This window comes from Mauremys reevesii, linkage group 7, assembly GCF_016161935.1.
Source record: "Mauremys reevesii isolate NIE-2019 linkage group 7, ASM1616193v1, whole genome shotgun sequence".
In the NCBI taxonomy this organism is placed as follows: Eukaryota; Metazoa; Chordata; order Testudines; family Geoemydidae; genus Mauremys; species Mauremys reevesii.
The window spans coordinates 104,585,408-104,607,691 of record NC_052629.1 but is presented as its reverse complement, the minus strand read 5'-3'; the positions used below and the strand labels follow the sequence as shown (position 1 = coordinate 104,607,691).

Sequence of the window (22,284 nt, the reverse complement as noted above, 5' to 3'; positions counted from 1 at the left end):
GCAGGATGTTCCATTCAGCCTCGCAGGATCGTCCCAACCTGCCATCCAACAGGCCTAGGAAAACGTAGGATTTCATGAGTTCTGCATAGCCAAGTCATTCCTGCCCTGCATGTTAACTGTTCGAAGGCGTAACAAGATGCGCAGGCCCTAAAAGAGGAGGTTGAGTCACAGGAATTGCTAAGCAATCTGCATTCTGGTGAGTATCCAACTCGTTCCCGTTTCTTCCAAAGCTTTCCAAAAAGAAAATCCTAGTTTTCAAATGAGCTTCTGCTATGAGCAGCGACTGTAGAAAAGAGGCACTGTGGGGCTCCATGTTTATTGTCTTATACCTGCTTCCAGGTTCAAGCGCTTCGTTTACAAGTAAAGAAACAGGCTGGGTGCAGGGGGGCTATCTAACTGCCAGTCCTGCAAACCCAGCGTAGGCTCAGAATGTCACACTTGTGGGCTCTTCCCTTCCCAGTTCTGCAGGCCAAGTCACGCCTTCACAAGACACCCTATCGTCTTGAGTGCCACCTGCGCAGCACGACGGCCTTGCATGAGATTGCACAGGTGTGTCTGACTGGAACTTTGCAAACGGTTCTGTTGGAGAAGCAGCAGGAATGGACTCCCACTCCCTCTCTCTCAGCTGCACAACAAGGATGGGATGGATTTATGACTGTTTAGAGGTTTCCCCTGTTCTCAGGGACCTTGGCCCAGTCCTTGCCCCTTCGCTACACCAAACTTTAGGGGAAGACCAGATGGCTTAGATCGCGAACAATCCTACCCCAAATCCCAATGAGCCATAGCACACAGCTAGCACCCTCTGGGCCTGTCTACACACGTTTCTTAGGTACATAGCTGGCATCTCTCCCTGCCTGCTTCTGCCTGTCTCCGTCTCTCATGCCCTACTCTGACCCCTCCCCAGAACCCACTCACGCAGCCCAGGTCACTTACGACTGATGGACGCTGCAGTTGTAGAAAATGAAATCCACAGCAGCAAACTTCTTCCCAGTCTCCTTGGACTTCAAGTAGAGCTTCACCACCCGCTTGTCGCCTGCAAGAGAACAAGGTGCATGCACTGTTCAGAGAGGGGCCACAGGCACAAGGGACATGGATCAGAGAGAGGCCTATGGAACAGAGCACATGGCACAGCAGCGAGCAATCGAGGCCTGTGTGCAGGTTGACTGAGGCACGAAGCGATCCCAATTCACCCCAAATAGCTAACAAAATCACCCAGTTACTGAGATAAAAAGGGAGGGCTCTCCTTCAGGAAGCCTCCTGATTGGCTGGCAGGGCTCAGAGGACAGGCAAAGTTGCTCTGCACAATGCCCCTTCAGCTTCCTGCTCTGCGCGGTGCTGGCAGGTGGAGGGGGGGATCGGAGGCGCACGCGCCCTGGGTTGTGTTCATGGTAGCAGCAGGGTGAGGGGCTAAGGAGGGCACCCAAACCAGATACTGGAACAGTCTAGGCCAGCAAAAGAGTCTGGTGGAGTCTGCTGCAAAATCAGCCTGTTTGGAGAATGCTCCAGTGCTAGGGAATGAGGTGCCACAGAGCCCTGTAGGGTACCGCAATGCTAGACTGACAGTCAGACGCTCGGGCCATCTACAGGCAGCTGTGCGCAAGAAGCGGGAGAGGGTGAGGGCAGAGCACAATGAAGCATCTACCCCTTTCTTAGCTGCAGTCTCCCCTCTCTTACCCACACAGCGTATGAATCAGTGCCTCCAGGAGCCGAGTTCTTGGCAGACTCCCCTGGGTGCCGCTATACGGGGACAGACTCTCTGCGTAACAGGTCACTACACCATTTGGCCCAGAAGGAGAAGTGGCCGGGCCAAATCTGACTAGCGTTGTGACCCCTTGCCCCAAGTCACCATGCCACTCACTGAAATTTGGCCTGCCCCCCCCAACCCCTCCAGCAGTGCCACTGGAATGTGCCCCTGACTATCCCTGAGACAAGTGGCTGCCCAGTTACTTGCACATACAAGTGTGCAGAGAACAGAAACAGTCTCTCCCACTGCTGCACATCCAGCACCACAGCATCAGCACCGCTGGATATGGAAAAGACCTGCTAGCTCACCCAGCTGTCTCCCCAGGGCCAACGCAGGACTGATCCTGACAGTGCATTCCCTCATGTCTGGTCCAGGCCAGCTTTAAATGCCCCAAATGATAGGGCCTCCGCATTGCTCTCCTGGGGAGACTACAGCACTGCTAATTTCATCCCGGGGGCAGGGATGGTGTGTGTCTGAATGCCCACACCCTGACCACACGTGTATTGACACACTTTACCCCTCTCCTCTACCTTGAGGCAGAGAGGGGGGCTGTCAGACACATTTACGCTATAGATAGCTAGAAAGAGGCAGAGCTTTGAATGTAAGTTTAAAATATACAGGCTGGGGGTGGCTGAGCAGCCATCGAACTATTCCAGACATTCATGCCTCCTCGCTGGCTTCAAGGTCTACAGCACTATGGGAAGTGCGGAACTAAGTCATAAGGGGAAAGCCGGTGACTAGCCCAGCTCCTGTCTGCATGTGGCTTCCATGGGAAAGTCCTGCAAGATATGTCAGGCAGCCGCTGTGAAGGTGACATGGACCAAGTGTGGTTCCTAAACTCACCCCTGCCCCTGGTGATGGGGATCACATCCTTTGCAGATGGAGAGCTACAGTAGATCCTCCCGTCTTCAATGCGGCTCTCGGACTCCGTGAAATCTTCAAAGGAGCAGTTTACCCCGGCGGAGAGATCTGGGACGTTCCAGGCCTGCAGAACCAGCTGGGGAAAGGAGGGAGAAATATCACACATTGAATCAGCTAACAAGAGGAACTCGTTAATGATCAGCCAGGCCAAGCCCAGCCAACAGGCCAGGCCAGGAACAGTACCCACATGCTCTCTGAAATCCAGCAGGGGAGCCCGGCCCCCAGTCCGGAAGCAAACACTTGCTCATTCCTGAAAATTCTGGGGGCAAGGAAAGAGGTGAGATTCAGCGAGTGCAAGGCCAGAAGGGACCATTAGATCATCTAGTCTGACTTCCTGCATAGACTCATAAAAGATTAGGTTAGAAGGGACCTCAGGAGGTCATCTAGTCCAAAGCAGGACCAACTCCAACTAAATCATCCCAGCCAGGGCTTTGTCAAGCCGGGCCTTAAAAACCTCTAAGGATGGAGATTCCACCACCTCCCTAGGTAACCCATTCCAGTGCTTCACCACCCTCCTAGTGAACTAGTGTTTCCTAATATCCAACCTAGACCTCCCCCACTGAAATCTGAGACCATTGCTCCTTGTTCTGTCATCTGCCACCACTGAGAACAGCCTAGATCCATCCTCTTTGGAACCCCCCTTCAGGTAGTTGAAGGCTGCTATCAAATCCCCCCCTCTATGGTCTGCATAGCGCAGACCACTGCATTTCATCAAGGTATCTCTGCACTGAGCCCAATAACTTGTGTTTAGCTAAAGTACTTCTTACAAAAAGGCATTCAGTCCTGATCTGCAGATGTCAGGAGATGGAGAATCCACCACTTCCCTTGAGCGTCTATTCCAATGGTTAATCACCCTCACTGTTAGAAACGTGTGCCTGATTCCTAATTTAAATTTATCTGGCTTTCACTGAAGCCATTGGTCGTTCTCATGCCTTTCTCCACTAGATTAAAGAGCCCTTTAGTACCTGTTATTTTCTCGCTGTGAAGGTACTTAGACACCATAATCAAGTCACCACTCCAACTTCTTTTTGATGAGATAAACAGACTGAGCTCTTTAAGTCTCTCTCTCAATAAGGCATTCTCTCCAGCCCTCAAATATTTTTATGCCTCTTTTTCTGCACCCTCTCCAATTTTTCAACTTTCTTTTAAATGCATGCAGTATTCCAGTATTGGTCTCTCCTATGCCGTATACAGAAATGAAATCACCGCCCTGTCCCTGGCCACTACTCTCCTGTTCATATACCCAAGGACCGCACTAGCCCCTTCTGCCACAGAATCACTCTGGGCACTTGTCTGGAGTTGCCTGTCCACTCTGACCGCTAACTCCCTTTTGGAATCCCCCATTCCTACACTCCTTAGTCCAAGATGCACAGCTCTGTATCTGGCTATATTAAAATGCAGTCTGTTTGAATGAGTCCAGCTTACCAAGTGATGCAGATCGCCTGGTCTGACTGCCCTGGCCTCACCATTAACAACTCTGCCAATCTGCATGTTCTCCATACAGTTTACCAGCAGTGATTTTATACTGACTTCCAGATCATTGATGAAAATACTGAATAGTATTGAGTCTGTCCCTGCAGAACCGCACTAGAAACAACCCCATTTGATGGTGAGTCCACATTGACAACTACTTTTTGAGATCTGTTGGTTAGCTGTCCTTAGTCCATTTTGCATGTGCTTTATTGGTACTATATAGTGCTAATTTTTAATCACAATGTTGTGTGTTACTAAATCAAATGCCTTACAAAATCTAAGTATATTACATCTACACAGTTACCTTTGTCAACCAAACGTGCAATCTCATCAAAGACTGGATTCAAGTTTGTTTCACAAGACCTATTTTCCATAAAACTATGTTGACCGGCATTAATTATATTCCTATCCTTTCACTCTTTATCAGTTGAATCCCATATCAGTTTTTCCATTATTTTGCCCGGGACTGATGTCAAGCTAAGCAGCCTGTAGTGAATCAGGTCATCACAACAACCCTTTCTGGTGTGCCTTTTTGAATACTGGCGCATGAGCATTCCTTCAGTGTTCTGGAATTTCCCCCTATATTAACAGAGATTTATTAAACTCTAACATCAGTGAGCCAGAGATCTTCTTAGCCAGCTCTTAGGTGCTAGTTAACTGAGTCTGCTGATTTAAAAATGCTTATCCCTAGTAGATGCTATTTAACAGCCTCATTAGTTACTAATGGACTGGAAAGTACTTCATCAACCTCATGTGATACGAGTACATCATCCTGCTTCTTTCCAAATACAGAACAGAACGATTTATTGAACAGTTCTGCCTTTTCTACATCATTATTAACAATTTTACTATCTCCAGGATTTTTTTTGTTCCTGATATACTTAACGAAATCCTTATTAGCCCTAGTCCTGCCAGCAATGGATTTTTCCCTGTCTTTAGCTTCCCTTATCAATTTTCTGGATTTTAGAAATTGTAATTTATAATCGATCACTATCTATTTACCATTTTTTCTATTTGTTTGATACTGCATTTTTACTTCAAATTGCTGCCTTCACTTTGCCACAGCACCAGAATGAAGCTAGCACAGGTGACACTTATACATCCCCAGGCTGAGCAGCTTACCGAGACCTCAGACATAGTGACCGATATGTTCTTGGGCTGGACGGTGAGCTGGACGCACTGGCGCAGGTCCGAGGCAAAGCGCTGAGGCTCATCAGCCCGCTCACATCGGTCCTTCCGCGAGCAGCTGCAGAGGGATAAAACAGCCACAGTGAGGACAAGGAGAATCCCCCGAGCTCAGAGCTAAGCACTACCCAAACCTGCGGGAGGGCCAGTCACAGGGAGTAACTGCTACACTGAGCTTTACACACAGCTCAGAGGCTGGCCAAGACTAGAGGACCCACATGCTGCGAACTCACAGGTCAGAGCTTTACCAGGGTGGGATGGAGAATGGACATCACATTACAGGCAGGCTCAGGAGCCCTCCTAAATCTCTGAACAACTACAGCCAATCCCAGAGCAGGTGTTTGGACAGGATCTATCACACCCACCAGGCTACTCTAGCCCTGGGTACCTCCCACGGCTCTCTCCCAAGGCACCCCAACCAGCTACTCCAGCCTGGGTACGCCACACAACTCTGCCGATGCACCCCACCCCAGCGCTGCAGCATGCCCCTGGATATTCTGACCCTCTCCCCTAGCTCTTCTGATGGTGCTCTCATCTAATCGTGTGGTGGCCTGAGAAATTACTTTCCACTTGTACCCTAAACCCTGCTATAGACTCAGGTCTTCAGAGGATAGTGCACTAACTTAGTCCCTCCCCTTCCACCAGTATCAACCAGCTCCTCCAGAACATGCTGAAGCTCCCCCGTCTTTCCTCTATGCTCTAAGTGCTTCTTTCCCCCAAGTACATCACCAGATCTCTCAGAAAGCAGCTCTGGAATTACCAGCCCTCATGGCATGGGGGCCATTCCCCCACTCTCAGCCCCTTCCAGACGCACTGCTTCCCCTTAATGAGTTCAAAGAACTTCCCTTTATCTTCAACAACATTATTGCATTATGGGAAAAGTTTAATTAAGTGGAGGGCAAAAAAAAAAAGAGATGCCTGGACGCATGTCAAGGTCCTGGCCGTGATCTGGGTGATTTATCCCCTGAGCAGATGCCAGTGCCACACCGTACCTCGAAGACCCCGAAATGTGCTCTGTCCCAACCCCCACACCACCACCACCTCTCTGAGGGATCATGGAGGGAGACGGCAGCTCAGAGGTTAATTAAACACTCTGCATGGCTAGAGAGGCAGAGCTTTGCCAGGGAGAGACACGCTTCCAAGGTGATTTTCAATTCCAACCCCCCCGAAAAAATCCCCAACTTTGTGTTGGTTTTTCTACCTTTCAAGTCACTTTCCCATCCCTCCTGCACATGGAGCTGAGCTCTGGGATTCTGGCTGCCAGGTTAAAGGTCTTCCCACCCAGCTGTCCAGAGCAAATTACAGCCCATTAGCACGGCCCCCTCCCTGCAGTAAGTAGGGTGAGGCATGACTGCCTGCCTGCGATTTGCCTCTGAAACACTATGACTTTGATTCCTGTCAGACACAGGTGGGGAGCGAGGGCAGAGTCAGGGCCCCTGTGGTTTAGCCTCTCCGCCTATCCAGGCAGCTGTGCCGGCAGCACTGCTAACCACAGGTGTCTGTGGCTGACCACAGGTGCACCACAGCGGGATGTCCGGCTGCTGAGAGAGCTATTGCCCGGCTCGCTCATTGGGTCTGACCTGAATCTACCCTGGGGATAGGGAGAGAGGCGTCAGTTTTTGCCCCTTGGACAGCATGAGGCCCAGCAAGTCTGGAAAAGGAAGGTCTGGGTGAGGCCCCCGGCCAGGAGTTCACTGGCTCTATTCAGCAGAAATTCTCTCGGACTGCCCCACACCCCATGTTTGAGTCTCTCCTCCTCAATTTCCCTCTGCTTCTTGCCTACCCCTCCCCCCCACAGGCCCACTACAGCTTGGCTGGAAGCTTGAGGGGATGGCTCCCCACGCTATGGCTCAGGTGTGTAATGCCTCAGCTCCCCTCACAGCCACTGGGACAAATCCCAACAGGCTCAGCTCAGCCTTTTGCTCTTCAGAGCTTGGTTCCATGCAGGTTACTGCATGTGGGTCCTGCAGAGTGGAGACACTGAGCTCCTGCCTGCTCCGCATGGACATTAAAGATCCAAGGGCGCACTGAGAAAGAGCAGGGCTTTGTCCACGGGGCACTGACTGCTGCTCTCCACGCCTGAGGCGCTGCATTTTGGCTGCGCTGTGCACACGAGGTGAGAGGCGCCACAGTGCAAAAGGCAGATTATTCTATTGCGTCTCTCACCCGCTGTCGGCACTTTGCAGCCCACCTTCACTGCTAAGGGTGCTGGCACACAACGGGGTCTTGGCTCTGTGCAAGTCTGACTGTGCCTGCTGCCTCTCCCCAAGCTGCACCATCACACGACGTGCAACAGCACAGCCGGCTGCCTTGGCCACCGACACTGGCTTCGTGTTGCCAGCGGGGAGCTGAGGAACAGGGCCCTCTGAGAGGTAAAGGTCCTGCTTTCCACAGGCCTCCTGAGTAACAGAGAGGTTAGCGCCAGTACTTCTGGCCTTGATGGCACAGTGAAATCGGGCACATTTGCATGTGTGTGAGAGAAACTGGTGTAAACATCACAGCACGAAGAGACGGGCAGCCCCTATTAGCTCCCTGCGTCCGTCGCCCACTACAGGCTTAGCCCCACTGTGCATTTCCTAGGAGCAGATGTTGCTGGAGGCAGCGTAGGAGACTGAGGCCAGGGTCAGTGTCAGGACACGCTCTCCCCACACCCTCTGCCACCCGTGCTGCAGAGTGACTCCAAGGCTCTCAGTCCGTGACCGCTCTGCTAAGGCTGTTCGCAAGGGGGGTACTTAGTGCCTGGCATGGTGGGAGCTTTGTGCTGTGGGCACCGGTCTGCTCAGGCTCCGAACCACCATCAAACCACGTCTGGTCACGAAGGGGAAAGTCACCACAGGAATGAAATGCCCTGGACTCCACAGGGCTAATGGGGCAATCCAGACTCCGACACTGCAACACCCTGCATGCCCCAGCAGCTGCCACGCCCAGAAGGGCTGGAGAACAGCTGAGCAAGGGGGGCAGGGGAGAGCTTCTCCATTGCCCTGTGACCTGCATTAATGTGTGCTGCAGGGGGATGGGAAGCTCCTGCCCATCAGGGAGGGAAGCTTCATGTCTAATCCTTAGCCACCCGGCAGATCTGACACTCAGAATCCTCCACGCGCTCGATGGCTGGCGACTCGGAGCGGGCTGCCATCAATCACCCTCGCAGCACCACTTCATTCCAGGGGACACAGCGCAGCCGGAGGAGCCAGAGAGAGACAGCACAAGCCAGGCGGACGGGCCCTTATCTCCCAGCCTGGTTTGCCACCAGCTGGAAACTGGCAGGGAACCAACCCCTCAGCCAGTGCCTCTCTCTGAAGGGCTCTCATCTGCACCCACACGCTCCACGGAGTCAGTGAGTGGCAACACCACCCACAGCGGAGGAAGCTGAGGGTCACACCCGCTGAGATGGGCTATTCTTCCTTTCGCTGAGGTCTGATAGGGGCTGAGCATGTACCACAGACCTCAGCAAGAGCACCTTGAGAAGCCACCTAAGCAAGGCTAATCGGCCAGCATCTCTGGTGAGGACTTGAGAAGGAACAATGGGAGGCTGCAGGTCAGCACTGAGAGGCCTTGGCTGAGCTGTGTGAGGGGCTCAGGACTGGAATGGGATGGGGGGGAGGCTGGACAGTGCCCGGGACTAGGATAGTAAGACAGGTGAGGAGCAATGGGCACTGGCCCAGCACCTGCCTGGATTGCGCTTGGCTCTAGCAAGGCCTATCATCAGTCCCTGTAGGCACAGCAGACTGGCACCCAATGTGTTTAATGTGGAAGGCACTCAGATACCACGGTGATGGGCAGCAGCACAAACCCATACAGACAAAAGGCATGCAATAAAAATCCAACAGCATGCTCAGCCCCCAGCGAAACAGGGCTCTGTTATGCCACGTTGGGGTGGGGATTCATGTCCTTGCTGGTCCTGGGAGACCCAGCGGAGCCCTGGCTAAGGGGGCAGCAGTGAGTGTTTGTCCGGGGCAGCCCTGCAGGTGACCGGGGAGAGAGGGCAGCTGAGCAGGGCTGGGGCACAGACACACAGCACGAGCCCGCCGTACTCACACGTTATGAAGGACACACCAGCCGCAGTGGGGGTCCTTGGATCCCAGGCACAGCGCACAGCTCTTGTATTGCTCACAGCTCTCCACGGGCACTCGTGTCACCTGGGGGAGAGAAAGAGACGGGCAGATTGTGAACGTGCCCATCAGAAAGCCCCAGGCCAGCCTGTTCCTACCCACCCACCTCTTGGGGAGCCCCACAACACACACCAGGAAAGGGGGCCGGGCTTGGCAGAGTGGGGGCAGAAGGAACCAGTGCATGGAGAGGGTGGGGACAGAAGGGAATGGGGGAGACGCAGGGATCCTGCAGGATAGATGGAATGGGTAACGGGGAGCGGGAGGGGAGTGGGAGAGGGAGAGGAGGAAGGAGGCAGGAATGAGTGACAGCGAGGGAGGGAGGAAGGGAAGGTGGGTCGCACTACGATAGTGGCTCAGGCCCATGATTAAGGGAAGGCGGTAGGGTACAGTCCCCTCATGGTGCTGGATCCCATCCCCAGTTAACTCCACACTGTGTTAAGAGGCCCCACCTTTGGACGTGAAGGGGTTAACAAAACATAGGGGCAAGTCCCAGGCTTGTGTCAAGCCCAGAGCTGAAGATCTGAGGTGCCCTGAGTGTTTCTTTGAGGCTAGGGACGGGAGCAGTGGGGCAGCAGGCAGAGACCCTTCTCCTGTGCTTTCATCTCATGCTGTGCTCCCCAGAGCCAGCTCAGTGCCTATGAATCCAGTGACGGGGCTAGGAGCCCAGTTTCCACCCCTGTACAAGCTATTGTGGCTTGGGGGGGGGGGGGACACACAGAACCTCCCCCTCCCATCTGTGCGGCCATGGTGAGCACTTGATGTGAGCAAGTGCCCCCGCTGACTCCACCGTACCCAGAGTCCCACAGCTTGGGGCACGCAGGCAGCATGGCACCTTGCAGCCCCCCACCCCAGCTACCCGGGGGGGACGGATACCCTTGGAGTTCCCTGGGGGGGCTACAAGTGTCTCCTGCCCACATGTGGGGGTGTCTGTTAGAGAGTCAGCAACAGTGCATGGGGCCAGCTGCTGAACAGAGGCGGCTCTCCTAATAAAGGCCCAGAGGGCCTGTTAACACTGCAGCTTGCCTCATGACTTGAGCCTAGGCTGGCAGTGGCTATACCTAGGGCAGGGCTTTCAGAGATAAGCGGCTAGATTTAGGATCAAGGGGTGACATATAGACACCTGATTTTTACAAGTGCTGAGACCAGCGAGGCAAGGGTGCCCTCCCCTCAGTCTCAGGCAAAGAACAGCAGGACCTGGGTGAGCATTTATTCGTGCTTAATGCCCCAGGGAGCACTTTGGGGGTCAATAAGGTGAAATCTGGTCTCCAGGAATAGCAGCCTCATGAACCCACTAGACCGTGGGTTATTTCAACCCTATAAATATCTCCCTTCTTGTCCCTCAAGAAGCCCATATAAGCATGACCAAACACCAATAGGGGGGCATCAGGGGTGTATCCCAAGCACAGGGGTGCATGGACCCCAAATGCACAACCCCGGGAAAATTCCCATGCTGCCCCCTGCTTCAGGGAGCTGCAGACCTGGCTCCTTCCCAAGCCAGATGTCCCTGTCTTTCACTCTCCTTATTATCAAATCATAGAAATGTAGGGCTGGAAGCGAGCTCAAGAAGTCATCAAGTCCAGCCCCCTGCATTGAGACAGGACCAAGTAAATCAAGACCATCCCTGACAGGTGTTTGTCCAGCCTGTTCTCCAATGACGGGGATTCCACAACCTCCCTAGGACCCTTCTCCCTCCCCATCACTCCAGGGCAAAATCCTGAGGTTGGAACAAGAGTTAGACCAGGTCTCCACTACAGACTTCTGCTGGCATCACTCAGACAGTCAGGGGTCTGAAGAGATGGGACCCCTGATGGGCAGAGGCCCTAGTGAAGATGCAGTTACACAGCCAAGCTGCACTTTCACCCTTATAGTGTGTTTTGCTCATGCGGGGGACTTTCGCTAGACTGGTACAAAACCCAACTTTGCTGGTATAGCTTCAGCGACACTAGCAGCGCTTTGCTGGTATGGTACATTGATAGCCCTATACCTGTACAGCACTCCTAGTGTAGCCATGGCCTTCCTTGCTGTGGCCATCAGTGATGTTCCAAAGAGCAGCAGCAGCAGCATTCCGTAAGTATCAGCTGTGACGGCCTAACATGCTTACAGCCCCTGATGGACAACGGCCAGATGCCAACCCTGCAGCTGCAGGGAAGAGGGGAGATTTTAAAAGGAGCAGGGTCGGTAGGACATTCCCCCCTTACCAGCCTAACCTGGTCCTCAATGGCCTGTAGGTCACCTGGCATGGTTGGAAAGAGCCCTACAACCTTCTACACTTAGTGTACAGTCTCCTGTGGGGACCAGTCTGAGCTCCCCTGCAGGTAGCTAAGAAGGGGAAGAGAGGCTGGAAACTCCTGGACCATGTGAGGACACCTCTGCTTGCCCCATCAGGCCCCACACAACACTTAGCTCCTTAGGACGCTCAATGGTGAGGGGGAGGGCAGGGGAGGCTGCTCTGTATCTGTTCCCAGCAGCCAATGGAACGCCGAGTTCATTTCAACCCAGAGGCAAAGGCGCTAAGAAAAGCTACATTATTTCCATCAAGAATTATTGAACCTTGAGAGAGAAAAACAGCTCACGAGGGACCTGAGAGCGCCAATGTACCCAGCACAGACACAGCCTCTCTAGTGCTCTCTGGCTTTCATGGAAAGGGACACAGGGCTGTGTCCAACATTTCTCAAACACCCTGCAAAGCCTTATGCCCCTCAACCTTGACCTTCAGTCCCCAGTATCAGCCCTGCCCTCCTCCTACAGCTCTGCCAATCCCCCTCCACTCTGACCCACAGCTCCTCCTGCTACTCTAACCCTGAGCTCCTACACGACTCTACAGACACCCCTCAATCCTGACCAGCAGCCCACCACTGCCATTCCAGTCCTGGGCCCCCGTCCTCCAGAGATGCCCCTCAACACTGAACGGCAGCACCCCTCCCCACACGGAAGGGCCTCCCCTGAACGAGGCTATTCCAGATTATACCGGATGTCATGCCAGGATTGTGATACACAAGTAGGGACCAGACGGAGACCCCACCAAGCTCATTGTCAAGACGGCTCAGCTCCTGGAATCAAAGGCAGGTCTGGCACAGAGAAAGGCAAATGGCTGGGGGTCCTGGCGATCTAGCCAACCTCTGTAGAGCACAATGAACAACTGGACTCTCCAGATTTTAGGCAAACGGGCTATCATTTTACAGCCTTCTATGCCCATTTCAGATGCTAGCCAGACCCCTGCACTTTCCGATACGTGACAGCAGGAGTTGGCCTTAAAGGGTTACAAGCTCTTTATTAATTGCTCCTCCAGATTTGATTAAAATCCCCTCGTTTCTCTGGCCCTCCGAGCTCTGTTACAACTGTTCATTTAATTACTTTCCAGCAACACCCTGATAACACCAGGCTGCGATGGAAGAGAGCTCTTTTTATTGAGGAAAGGAGAGGACGGGGGTGGGAGGTTTCAGAAGGCAAGAGAGTTCTTTGCTTTGTCAGCAAAGAGACAGAAGCTGCAAAAGCAAATGTCATAATACCCACTTCCAATCTGTCTGTACAGCACCCAACACAATAGGGTTTATGTCCTGCTATCCTCGCTGTGAAAAACACTGCAACTCAGCAATAAATCCCCTCCTGTTGGGATTCACTGAGCAAAGCCCTCGTCTGTCCGGCTGCCCCCTAAATATCCCACCAAGGGGATTCTGTGGTAGCCAGGCCTTAGAACTGCAACAGAGCAATGACAGGGAGGCTGCCAGGAACAGCTTCTCAGATTTCCCCCCACCCTTTCCTTTAGCGTCCTTCCCCCTGCCCCCCAATCCCCAGCCTTTCCCCATGGGATCCCCACATACACAACTTCAAGCCCTCCGATCCCCTGGGGAGCAGGGAACCCTCTGTGGTTCAAAGTGCCCTGGAGCATCCATAGATGGCCCTAACGTTCTCTTGTGGCCTGACAATCCAATCAGACCTCCTGCATAATCCAGGCCAGACAATTCCACCAACAATTCTGCATCAGACCATCCCTTCTGGTCATCACTCCTTGCTCCCCAGCTGGCCACAGCTTAGGGCATTAGGATGGGGCTGGGAGTGCAGAATGGGGGGAAGCAGGGACTTACATAGGGAGTGAAATCTCCTTGCATGGCCTGCAGACTCAGGAACATGGTCTCTCTTTCAGCTTCTGCCTTAGAGCTGAAGACCATCTCCCACTGTCACTTCAGCAATGCCACAATTTCCAGCTGCCCCAACGCATGTCTGTCAGGAGGGGACAGCCCAGACCTGGGAATGCAGGGCCAAGGGGAGAGGCTGCTCCACTAAGAAAGAGTTACGGGCCATTTTCAATCCTGCTGCCATTACCCAGCAGAAAGGGAGAGGAGGAAATGGAAGAGCTGGGAATAGTAAGGGGCTTGGTGCTCAGAGGCTCACCACTGAGCCGCATCCCAGGCCCTTTGAGACACTGGGGTTAGGGGATTCGGCCAACAGCCTCCCAGTCAGCAAGTCACCCAGAGAGCTCCAGGTCTCCTCTGGCAGATTGTAAACCGGAAACTGGGGCTGGCAGGAGGAGGAAATAGGCTGCTCCGTCCCCATGGGATTTCTGGACCAATCAAAGGCCCTATTTTCACATCCCCCACCTGGGACAACGGGGCTGGAGATGTATCATGATTCTAGTTCAGCTGTGGTTCCAGCCACGTGCACAGACTGAGACACACCTGCCACAGCTCACCCACGCTGCCCACCCTGCCACACTGGGAAAGCTGGGCCACGACACAGCTCCGGCAGGAGTCCATCTCAGGGGGGCAAGAGGCCCACTGCCCCCCTTGGTTCATCCCGTGCCCCCGCTCCAGCTGCACTCTGAGCGAGGCACAGCACGGGTAAGCACACTGCAAGGGGGAAGAGTGCTCACAACTCGCCAAGGGACAGCCACGCTGTCATGGGGCACCAGACATGGCTGTTTTGGGAACATAGGCACAGACCCTACACAAGCCCTCCCAGGGCAAGAACACTACATCTCCAGCAAGCCTGCCTGCAGTGGAGGAGGATGGGGTGGCTAGTATCCCCTGAACCATGTATTTGGTCAGCTCAGCTGGACTGTCTGTCCCTACTTCTTCCAGCAGACCAGAAGAGATAACTGCCTGCTGCCCAGTGGGGCCAACCCAGCGGCAATACCAGTGCAGAACAGCCAGAACCCATCCCATTCCGCTGGCTGGTGCACTGGCTAGGGGGAGCGACTGAGCCCCAGGACATAGCAGAAGCTAGGCAGAGGGAAGATCACACATAGCTCCACACCCTCTTATGGTGGACCAAGGAGCAGAATGACCCTCAAAGGAAGCCTTTCGTCAGCGTTCAAGCAGGGATTTCCAAAGGAGCGAAAGAGAATTGGGTTCTCAGTGCCCACTGAACCCAAATGGAGCAGGGCACTGCATCCCCCCACCCCCGGCCAGGCTCCTCTGCAAAGCCCAGCATGAGTGTCTAGAGCAGAGGTGGGCAAACTACAGCCCGTGGGCCACATCCAGCCTGCGGGACCGGCCTGCCCGGCCCTTGAGCTCCCAGCCAGGGAGGCTAGCCCCCGGCCCCTCCCCCACAGCCATGCTCCTGACGAGCAGAGCGGCAGCGTGTCTATCTCCGGCCTGGCAGCGCAGCTGCCAGACATACTGCTCTGAGCGGCATGGTAATGGGGCTGGGGGAGGGGGGGTTGGATAAGGGGCAGGGGTTCCTGGAGGGCAGTCAGGGGACAGGGAGCAGGGGGTGGCTGGATGGGGCGGAGGTTCTGCGGGGGCGGGGGCAGTCAGGGGACGAGGAACGGGGCTGCATAGGCATGGGGTCCGGGGCTGTCAGGGGTGGGGTGTGGATAGGGGTCAGGGGACAGGGAACAGGGGGGTTGGATAGGTGTGGGGTCCCGGGGGGCCTGTCAGGAGGCAGGGATGTGGATAGGGGTTGGGTGATTGGGAGCAGGGGGTTGGGGGCAGAGGTTTGGGGAAGGGGGTTAGGGGCAGGAGTCCCGGGAAGGGGCAGATAGGGGACAAGGAGCAGGGGGGGTTGGATGGGTTCGAGGTTCTGAGGGGGGCAATCAGGGGGCGGGAAGTGGGAGGGGGCTATTTGGGGAGGCACAGCCTTCCCTACCCGGCCCTCCATACAGTTTTGCAACCCCAGTATGGCCCTCGGGCCAAAACGTTTGCCCACTCCTGGTCTAGAGCTTGTGTCATCAGACTGCAGGACCATGCAGAGGGGGTCTCAGGCCTCTATCAGAGGCTCCGGGGAGACGAGAGGGACAGTGCTGGCACTCTGTGATTGGGGGAGCAGGAGCAATGCAGCTTCCGTCCCTATCATGCTGCTTACTCCTGTGTTTGGTGCCTGGGCACTGTGGTGATGGGAGCAGCTGGGACCCTGCCTCTTGTAGGATTGGGGTGAGATGGCTGCTGCCGACTGCAGCACAGGCTGGTCCCCTCAGCGGCCACTTCACACTGCTCCTGCTGGTGAAGCAGAGCGAGCCTTGCCTCCCCCTCCTGGACAGTTACCTGTTTCTCAGTCATGGCGTAGATGTGCTGGCGGTCGGGGCTGAGCACCAGGTCTCGCAGGATGGAGCTGCCCTCGTGGGCCACGACGTTCTCATACTGCAGCGCCGGCCGCCCGCTGGGACTGGACGAGTCCACCAGGATCTGCGGACCAGAGGGGAGAGGGTTAGTGCTGTCTCCCACGCAGGGAGGGGAAACGCTGCAGTCACGCCAATGAGGTACGCACAGAGGGGTTTCAATCACGCATGGACCCTAGTCAGGAGGCCTCAATCTCCCCTCCCCCAACACTCCACCTTGTCACCTTCCACTCGCCTCCGCCCTGTGTGGTTTCCAGCCAGGACCACAAGCGGAGACAAGAGTCATTGCTGACTTCATGAAAATTAGACGGCAGCAGAAATCAACCTGGTGAGAAAGGCCCTCAGGCTCCAGACCTCGGAGGGGCTTTGGCTGCCTTAGGGAAGCAATGGAGCAGCAGTCCAGGCTTAGGAAAGCTCTCCAGACCCTCTCTGCCATCTGGCAGATGTAATGCCCCACTTTCCCGTGGCCCCTCCTTTCTCCTACACAATCTGCACACAACCAGAGGGGGGGAGCAGGGACTAGGCCCACCCAGGGCAAGACTGTGCCCTCTGTCTGTTCTCCAGTCCCAGAGTTCAGCTGTCAACATCCCTAGCAACGGGGCTGTCGCTCTGGGGACAACATCAGGAAATCCTGCCATTTACTCATCCCACACTTCCCTTTGCTCACTTTCATCCCACTGCTCCTCGGTCCACCCCACTGGCTCAGTCTCAGGCAGCCAGTCCCTCCTGGCATTTACCCTCATCGGAGATGCACAGGCAGGAACTGCCTTCCCATTCATCGTCATTCAGCCAGGCTATGCGGACTTCGCTCTGTTCATCCCTCCCCAGAAGCCAAGCCCTGCAGCCACCTGGTTATTTTTGCTGCTTTCCTCTGAGCTCCCTTCAGTCTGTCAATATCTTTTGAGCTGGAGGAGGCCAGAATTCCCAGGTCGCTGTCCCTAGGGCTGTGAAGAAAGGGCCCTGTGCCCCCTTACTCTGGGATGTGGTGCCCCTTGTACAGAAGAGCCCAGAACTGAGCCGTGTCTGACAAGGGGGAGGGGGATTTGACACAGTAATAGCCAGAAAGGGCTACCACCTCCATAGGCCAGTCTCCCTTGAGATTCAAGGCGTTATTCTGGGTCGGGCCTAGGAAGGTCTAGGGATCCCACTGTATAACGGAGATAAGACAGGGTCAGCCCAGAGGTTCAGAAAGCACCTCTGTTCCCCAAGCTGTGCAGGGCCCCGGCAAATGCTTTAATCCCTTTACAGCTCCCTCTTACATTAAGTATCAGAGGAGTCGCCGTGTTAGTCTGGTTCTGTAAAAGCAGCAAAGAATCCTGTGGCACCTTATAGACTAACAGACGTTTTGCAGCATGAGCTTTCGTGGGTGAATACCCACTTCGTCGTATGCAAGTGGGTATTCACCCACGAAAGCTCATGCTGCAAAACGTCTGTTAGTCTATAAGGTGCCACAGGATTCTTTGCTGCTCTTACATTAAAACTCTTCCTAAGTGCCTTGCTTTCTCACTGTACTGCAATAACCACATTAGGAGCACCACAGGGACAGTCACCCCTTAGGTGGGATTAAATTCAGCAGGGCTAATTCCCTGAACCCAATTGCCACTCCTTGCTTGCAACAAACACACACACTCATAGACTTTAAGGTCAGAAGGGACCATTGTGATAATCTAGTCTGACCTCCTGCACATTGCAGGCCACAGACCCTCACCCACCCACTCCTGTAATAGACCCTGAACCTTTGGCTGAGTTACTGACATCCTCAAATCATGGTTTAAAGACTGCAAGTTACAGAGACTGCACCATTTACTCTAGTTCAGACCAGTTCGTGACCTGTTCCCCATGCTGCAAAGGAAGGCGAACCTCCCCCTCCTGCCAAGGTCTCTGCCAATCTGACCTGAGGGGAAAATTCCTTTTCAACCCCAAATATGGTGATCAGTTAGACCATGAGCATGTGGGCAAGACCCACCAGCCAGGCACCCGGGAAATAATTCTCTGGAGTAACTCAGAGCCCTCCCCATATAGTGTCCTGTCTCCAGCCATTGGGAATATTTGCCATTTCCACTTTCAGCTAATGGCGTAGCCTGGGAACCTAGCAGAATCCAGCAGCCCCTGGCCTTCAGCAGTCTCTGCAGAGATGGTGTCTCAGAACTGGAGCAGGAGGCCCCACACCCATTCCCAGGAGGAATCCAGACACACAGAGAAAGGGGTGTTCTCCAGAGCCTCCAGCCCTGCTAACAAAGCCAGCGCCCGTGACCCTGTCACTCACTCACACTGAGCCCCTGGGAGTGGGAGACTGCCATTCTGCATGGATCTGGCACTCACATGATCAAAGCGGCCTCGGGACAGGCCAGAGCCTTTATGGACATGTTCCTCGCAGCAGTGAGTCTCTTGGGGCGCAGGCAGAGAGGCAGGCTCCTTCTCCACTAGCAAATGGGAAACAGAACACTGGCCAGTAACAGGAGCCATGCTCCCACCGGGACAGATGGGGAGTTCCAGGCAGGAGGTCTCGGAGCCTTCTGAGCCCAAACCCTGCCCCAAAACATCCAATGCACTGGCTGCTAACAGCAAAGGGATAACAGAAATTGGCTTCTCCAGCCCTCACCCAAGCTCTGCAGAGTAACCCCCTCCCACCCGACCCAGCACCCCAAAGCATGCTGAAAGCTTTGCAGTCCTCACTGCAATAAACAGACTCCAGCATTTGCATAGTTCCCACTCAGGCAGAGGATGCGGGGCTGGGAAGGCAGGATCCCAGTGTGCGGCTGATTAGCATGGAAATATATGCAGCTCACAAACAAACCGGGGCCTGTTTAATTAGAGCGGCGCCTTTGATTCACCACCAGCATCCCGCATGCACCAGTCCCGGATTATTTTTAGTCAGTTTTACAAAACAAATGTATTTAATTAAGAGAGACACCCCTGAGCTACTATAGAAAGCGGAGAGCTCCACGTGGTGGGGAGAGGGGCTGCCCCCTCGCAGGGTGTGGGGCACTGGGCCCTATGGGCAGGGTGTAACTCTGCAGGGAGGAGCTGACAGCTGCTTGGGGAGCCGCAGGCAGAAGCTAAAGTGTGTGCCTGTAGCCACTGATTTCCCCTGTAAGCACTGCGCTCCCCGCTCCCTTACCGGCACTCCCCACTCCGTTACCAATGCTCCCTGCTGTGCCGTCCACATGGGCCCTGCTCCCCTCCCCCTTACCGGCACTCCCCACCCCGTTACCAGTGCTCCCCAGTGTGCCGTCGGTATGGGCCCTGCTCCCCTCCCCCTTACCGGCACTCCCCTCCCCGTTACCAACTCTGTTTTACGCCCCCCGGGAGGACTGCCCTCCCTTCCCATTAATGATGCCTCTGTTCCCTTCCCCCTCTGCCCTTTTCTGGGTACCCCCTGCTCAGATTTGGGATCTTGGGTTTGATCCTCCCTCAGACCCCAAACAGGAGCAAAGCTTCCGTGGCGCACTCAGCACTAGAGCACCCAACAGTGCTGTGTGGGGAACAGAGCAGCACACCAGGAGCCAGGGCACCTGCTCTCTATTCCTGCTTCCAGCCCAGCTCCCGGCACGACCCTTTGCAAGTCACTTCCCCGAGTCTCGGCAAAAGGTATAATGCTCCTGCCCTATTTTAGCAGGCACTGCCTGGCGGTGCTGTAATGAAAAGTGCTTCACAAGGGGTAAGCGCTGTCTGTGCCTAATGGCGAAAGCCCAGCCAAAAGCTTCCCAACCCTGACCTGAAGGGAGTACAGCCCACACTGTCCAGGGGCAGCAGCTGTGTGTGTGTACAGCACCCAGCACAACGGGGTGCTGGTTTGCGACCAGGGCTCCAGGCACTACCACAATACAAACAACCACCAGCCCCAATGGGGGCTGAGCACGAGTCCCAGCTCCCCCAACTCCTGACACACACAGTGCTCCAGCTCCTAACAGGCGGGGTACCTTGAGTAGAGAGCTGAGGCTGATTGTGTCCTGCCCATGCCCCCACACACAGCATCAAAGCCATGGGCACCTCCTTCACTTTCCCCTGCAACCCGACACGGGCTCTCCCACGGGCTGTGGCAATGTCACAAACCCACCTTCCTTTCCAACCCTTTTACAGGCCACAGTCAGAGCGCCGAGAAATCAATATAGTTTTACCCTGGTTTTAAAATAGATCTATGGGTGGCTGTCACTCCGGCAGTAATTTTTAACTAGCAGGGTAATTTCCCCATTACATTATTGCAGTGTGCAGTGCTGGGAAATAGAAAGAGACATTAAAAATAACAGACGTTAAGCACTTCAAGCTAATGCAAGGCTTCAGGAAAAGCTTCGGAGTCATTGCTCCAGCCCAAAGAGGGATGGAGCTGAGCCCCTAACGGTGTGGGACACACTGGAAGGGAGTACATGACCCTCAGGAACGCAGGCAGGCAGAGAGAGAGACACAACTCTCTTGCATCTGGGCATCTCTTCTCCTGTGAAAGGAGAGGCCAGAGGCAGCAGACGGGCGGTGTCAAAGGCAACACCCAGCAGCTTAGGGTTCTGGGAGCACAAAATTGAAAGTTGGGAGGCAGTGGGGAGGGGGGATTAAACTACTACTGGGTTGTCAAAGGGCCCTAAGGTGGGGAGGGGGAGGGCTTTTAAGGGTCTGAAGTTTCACTTACAGTTCATAGTAGGTAAATTGAAGGGAGTGAAAAGCTTGGGGAGAGCAACGTTCCAGGAGTGGGGGGAACCTTTCCACAATACACCTCACAGCCCCCACCCCCCGGGGAAGGCTTTCTACAGTGCACCTCACCCGCCCTAGCTCCCCAAACCCACACCCCTCCAGCTCCCCAAACCCTCGCCGCCCCCACCCCCGGTGAAGGCTTTCTACGGTGCACCTCACCCCCCCAGCTCCCCAAACCCTCACCGCCCCCACCCCTGGGGATGGCTTTCTACAGTGCACCTCACCCCCCTTAGCTCTCCAAACCCTCACAGCCCCCACCCCTGGGGAAGGCTTTCTACGGTGCACCTCACCCCCCTTAGCTCCCCAAACCCACACAGCCCCCACCCCCGGGGAAGGCTTTCTATGGTGCACCTCACCCCCTTTTCCAAGCCTTCAGCAGGTAGGATGGGGAAGCTCTGGTACAACCAGGATGTCACATGCAGAATGCACCCTCTGAAAGGCAACAGCCATTGAACTTTGCCACAGGCAGCTCTGAGGAATCCGCTTCCACCTCCCGTTTCCAGTGGGTGGGGGATATTTGAGAGATGGGGAGGAGGATGCAGGTTAATCATAGCAAACCCCTCCCTCCCCCCAGGAACCACGTTTCTTCCTGCCTACCCTGCTCTCCTTCACCCAGGGGAAAAGACCGTTACCAAAAAAAACTCCATTAACCTTTCTCCTCATCCTGATGCTGATAATTACCCAATACTAATAATTACTCGTGCTAATTTCTCACTCAGAATTCTTGCCCTCATTCTGCCTGTCTCGTGTGAGCCGAGCTGAGTCCTCAGCCAGGAGTTACAGCCACAGGCTGGCTTCAGGCAGCAGCCTTAATGCGCTGTATCACGGAGGGAGAGAGGCAAAGGGGGGCTGGAAGGAGGCCCCCCCGGAGAGGAAGGGACTCCGAGTCCCTGAGGGGCAGGCTGAGATGGAGAAGCCACATGGGGAGGGTCTCTCTGCCGTAAGGCCAACAGGGGCAGTGCGTTAAGTCCCTAAGAAAGGTGCAGCCTCTTCTGCCCACCACCGTCAACACAAGGAGTGCCAGAGGGAACCAAAAAGGGCGGGTGCTGGTCAAGTTGGGGAGCCATGCTGGGCAATGGGGGGAAAATATGGGGATCCCAAAAAACACCTCACCACAAACAAATGTGTGGTTCGACATTAGAATACCCTTAAGACTGTAGGCCCCTGTTCTCGGTGAGCTGCACCAGCTGGCTCCAGGGGACAATCCAAGGTGTGAAATCCTCTCGGAAACCTCTCCTGGGAAACCCGCACCATTTCATCTGCAGGACACGGAGCCCCCACATCATTGCAACAGTGCCATCTGTAGCATGGACACTGCTGAACAAACACTGACCACTCACTCAGCCAAACCCCACTGCTCCAGGGAACACCGCAACCCCAACACCTAGCTCAGTGGCATGAACTTTTCAAGCAATCAAGGGATGTGAGCAGAGCTGGGTGGATTTCAGGCCAAGCTGGGCTGATTCAGGGGGCCAGGTGGGAACCCTTAAGCTAAACAAGGGCGGTTCCAGTGGTGCCCTGCCTCCAACCAGGCAAAATTCTGCAGTTTCATTTCAAGCTTCTGACTTTGCTCGATCCCAAGTGAGAAGCGGAGCCGAGGAAATGGGCCG

At 54.7% G+C, this 22,284-nt stretch overlaps 1 protein-coding gene across 4 annotated transcripts in view; it reads right to left on the bottom strand.

Annotated features, from left to right (window-relative positions):
* Nucleotides 1-22,284, bottom strand: part of PLXNA1 (plexin A1) — a 267,745-nt gene that overhangs the window by 127,626 nt on the left and 117,835 nt on the right. For all 4 annotated transcript variants that reach the window (XM_039547182.1, XM_039547183.1, XM_039547184.1 and 1 more), the window contains exons 4-8: nucleotides 15,915-16,055; nucleotides 9,359-9,459; nucleotides 5,261-5,384; nucleotides 2,588-2,741; nucleotides 934-1,033 (exon numbers count right to left, since the gene is read on the bottom strand). In XM_039547182.1, the coding sequence (XP_039403116.1) occupies nucleotides 934-1,033; nucleotides 2,588-2,741; nucleotides 5,261-5,384; nucleotides 9,359-9,459; nucleotides 15,915-16,055 (620 nt within the window). The remainder of the gene's footprint in view (nucleotides 1-933; nucleotides 1,034-2,587; nucleotides 2,742-5,260; nucleotides 5,385-9,358; nucleotides 9,460-15,914; nucleotides 16,056-22,284) is intronic.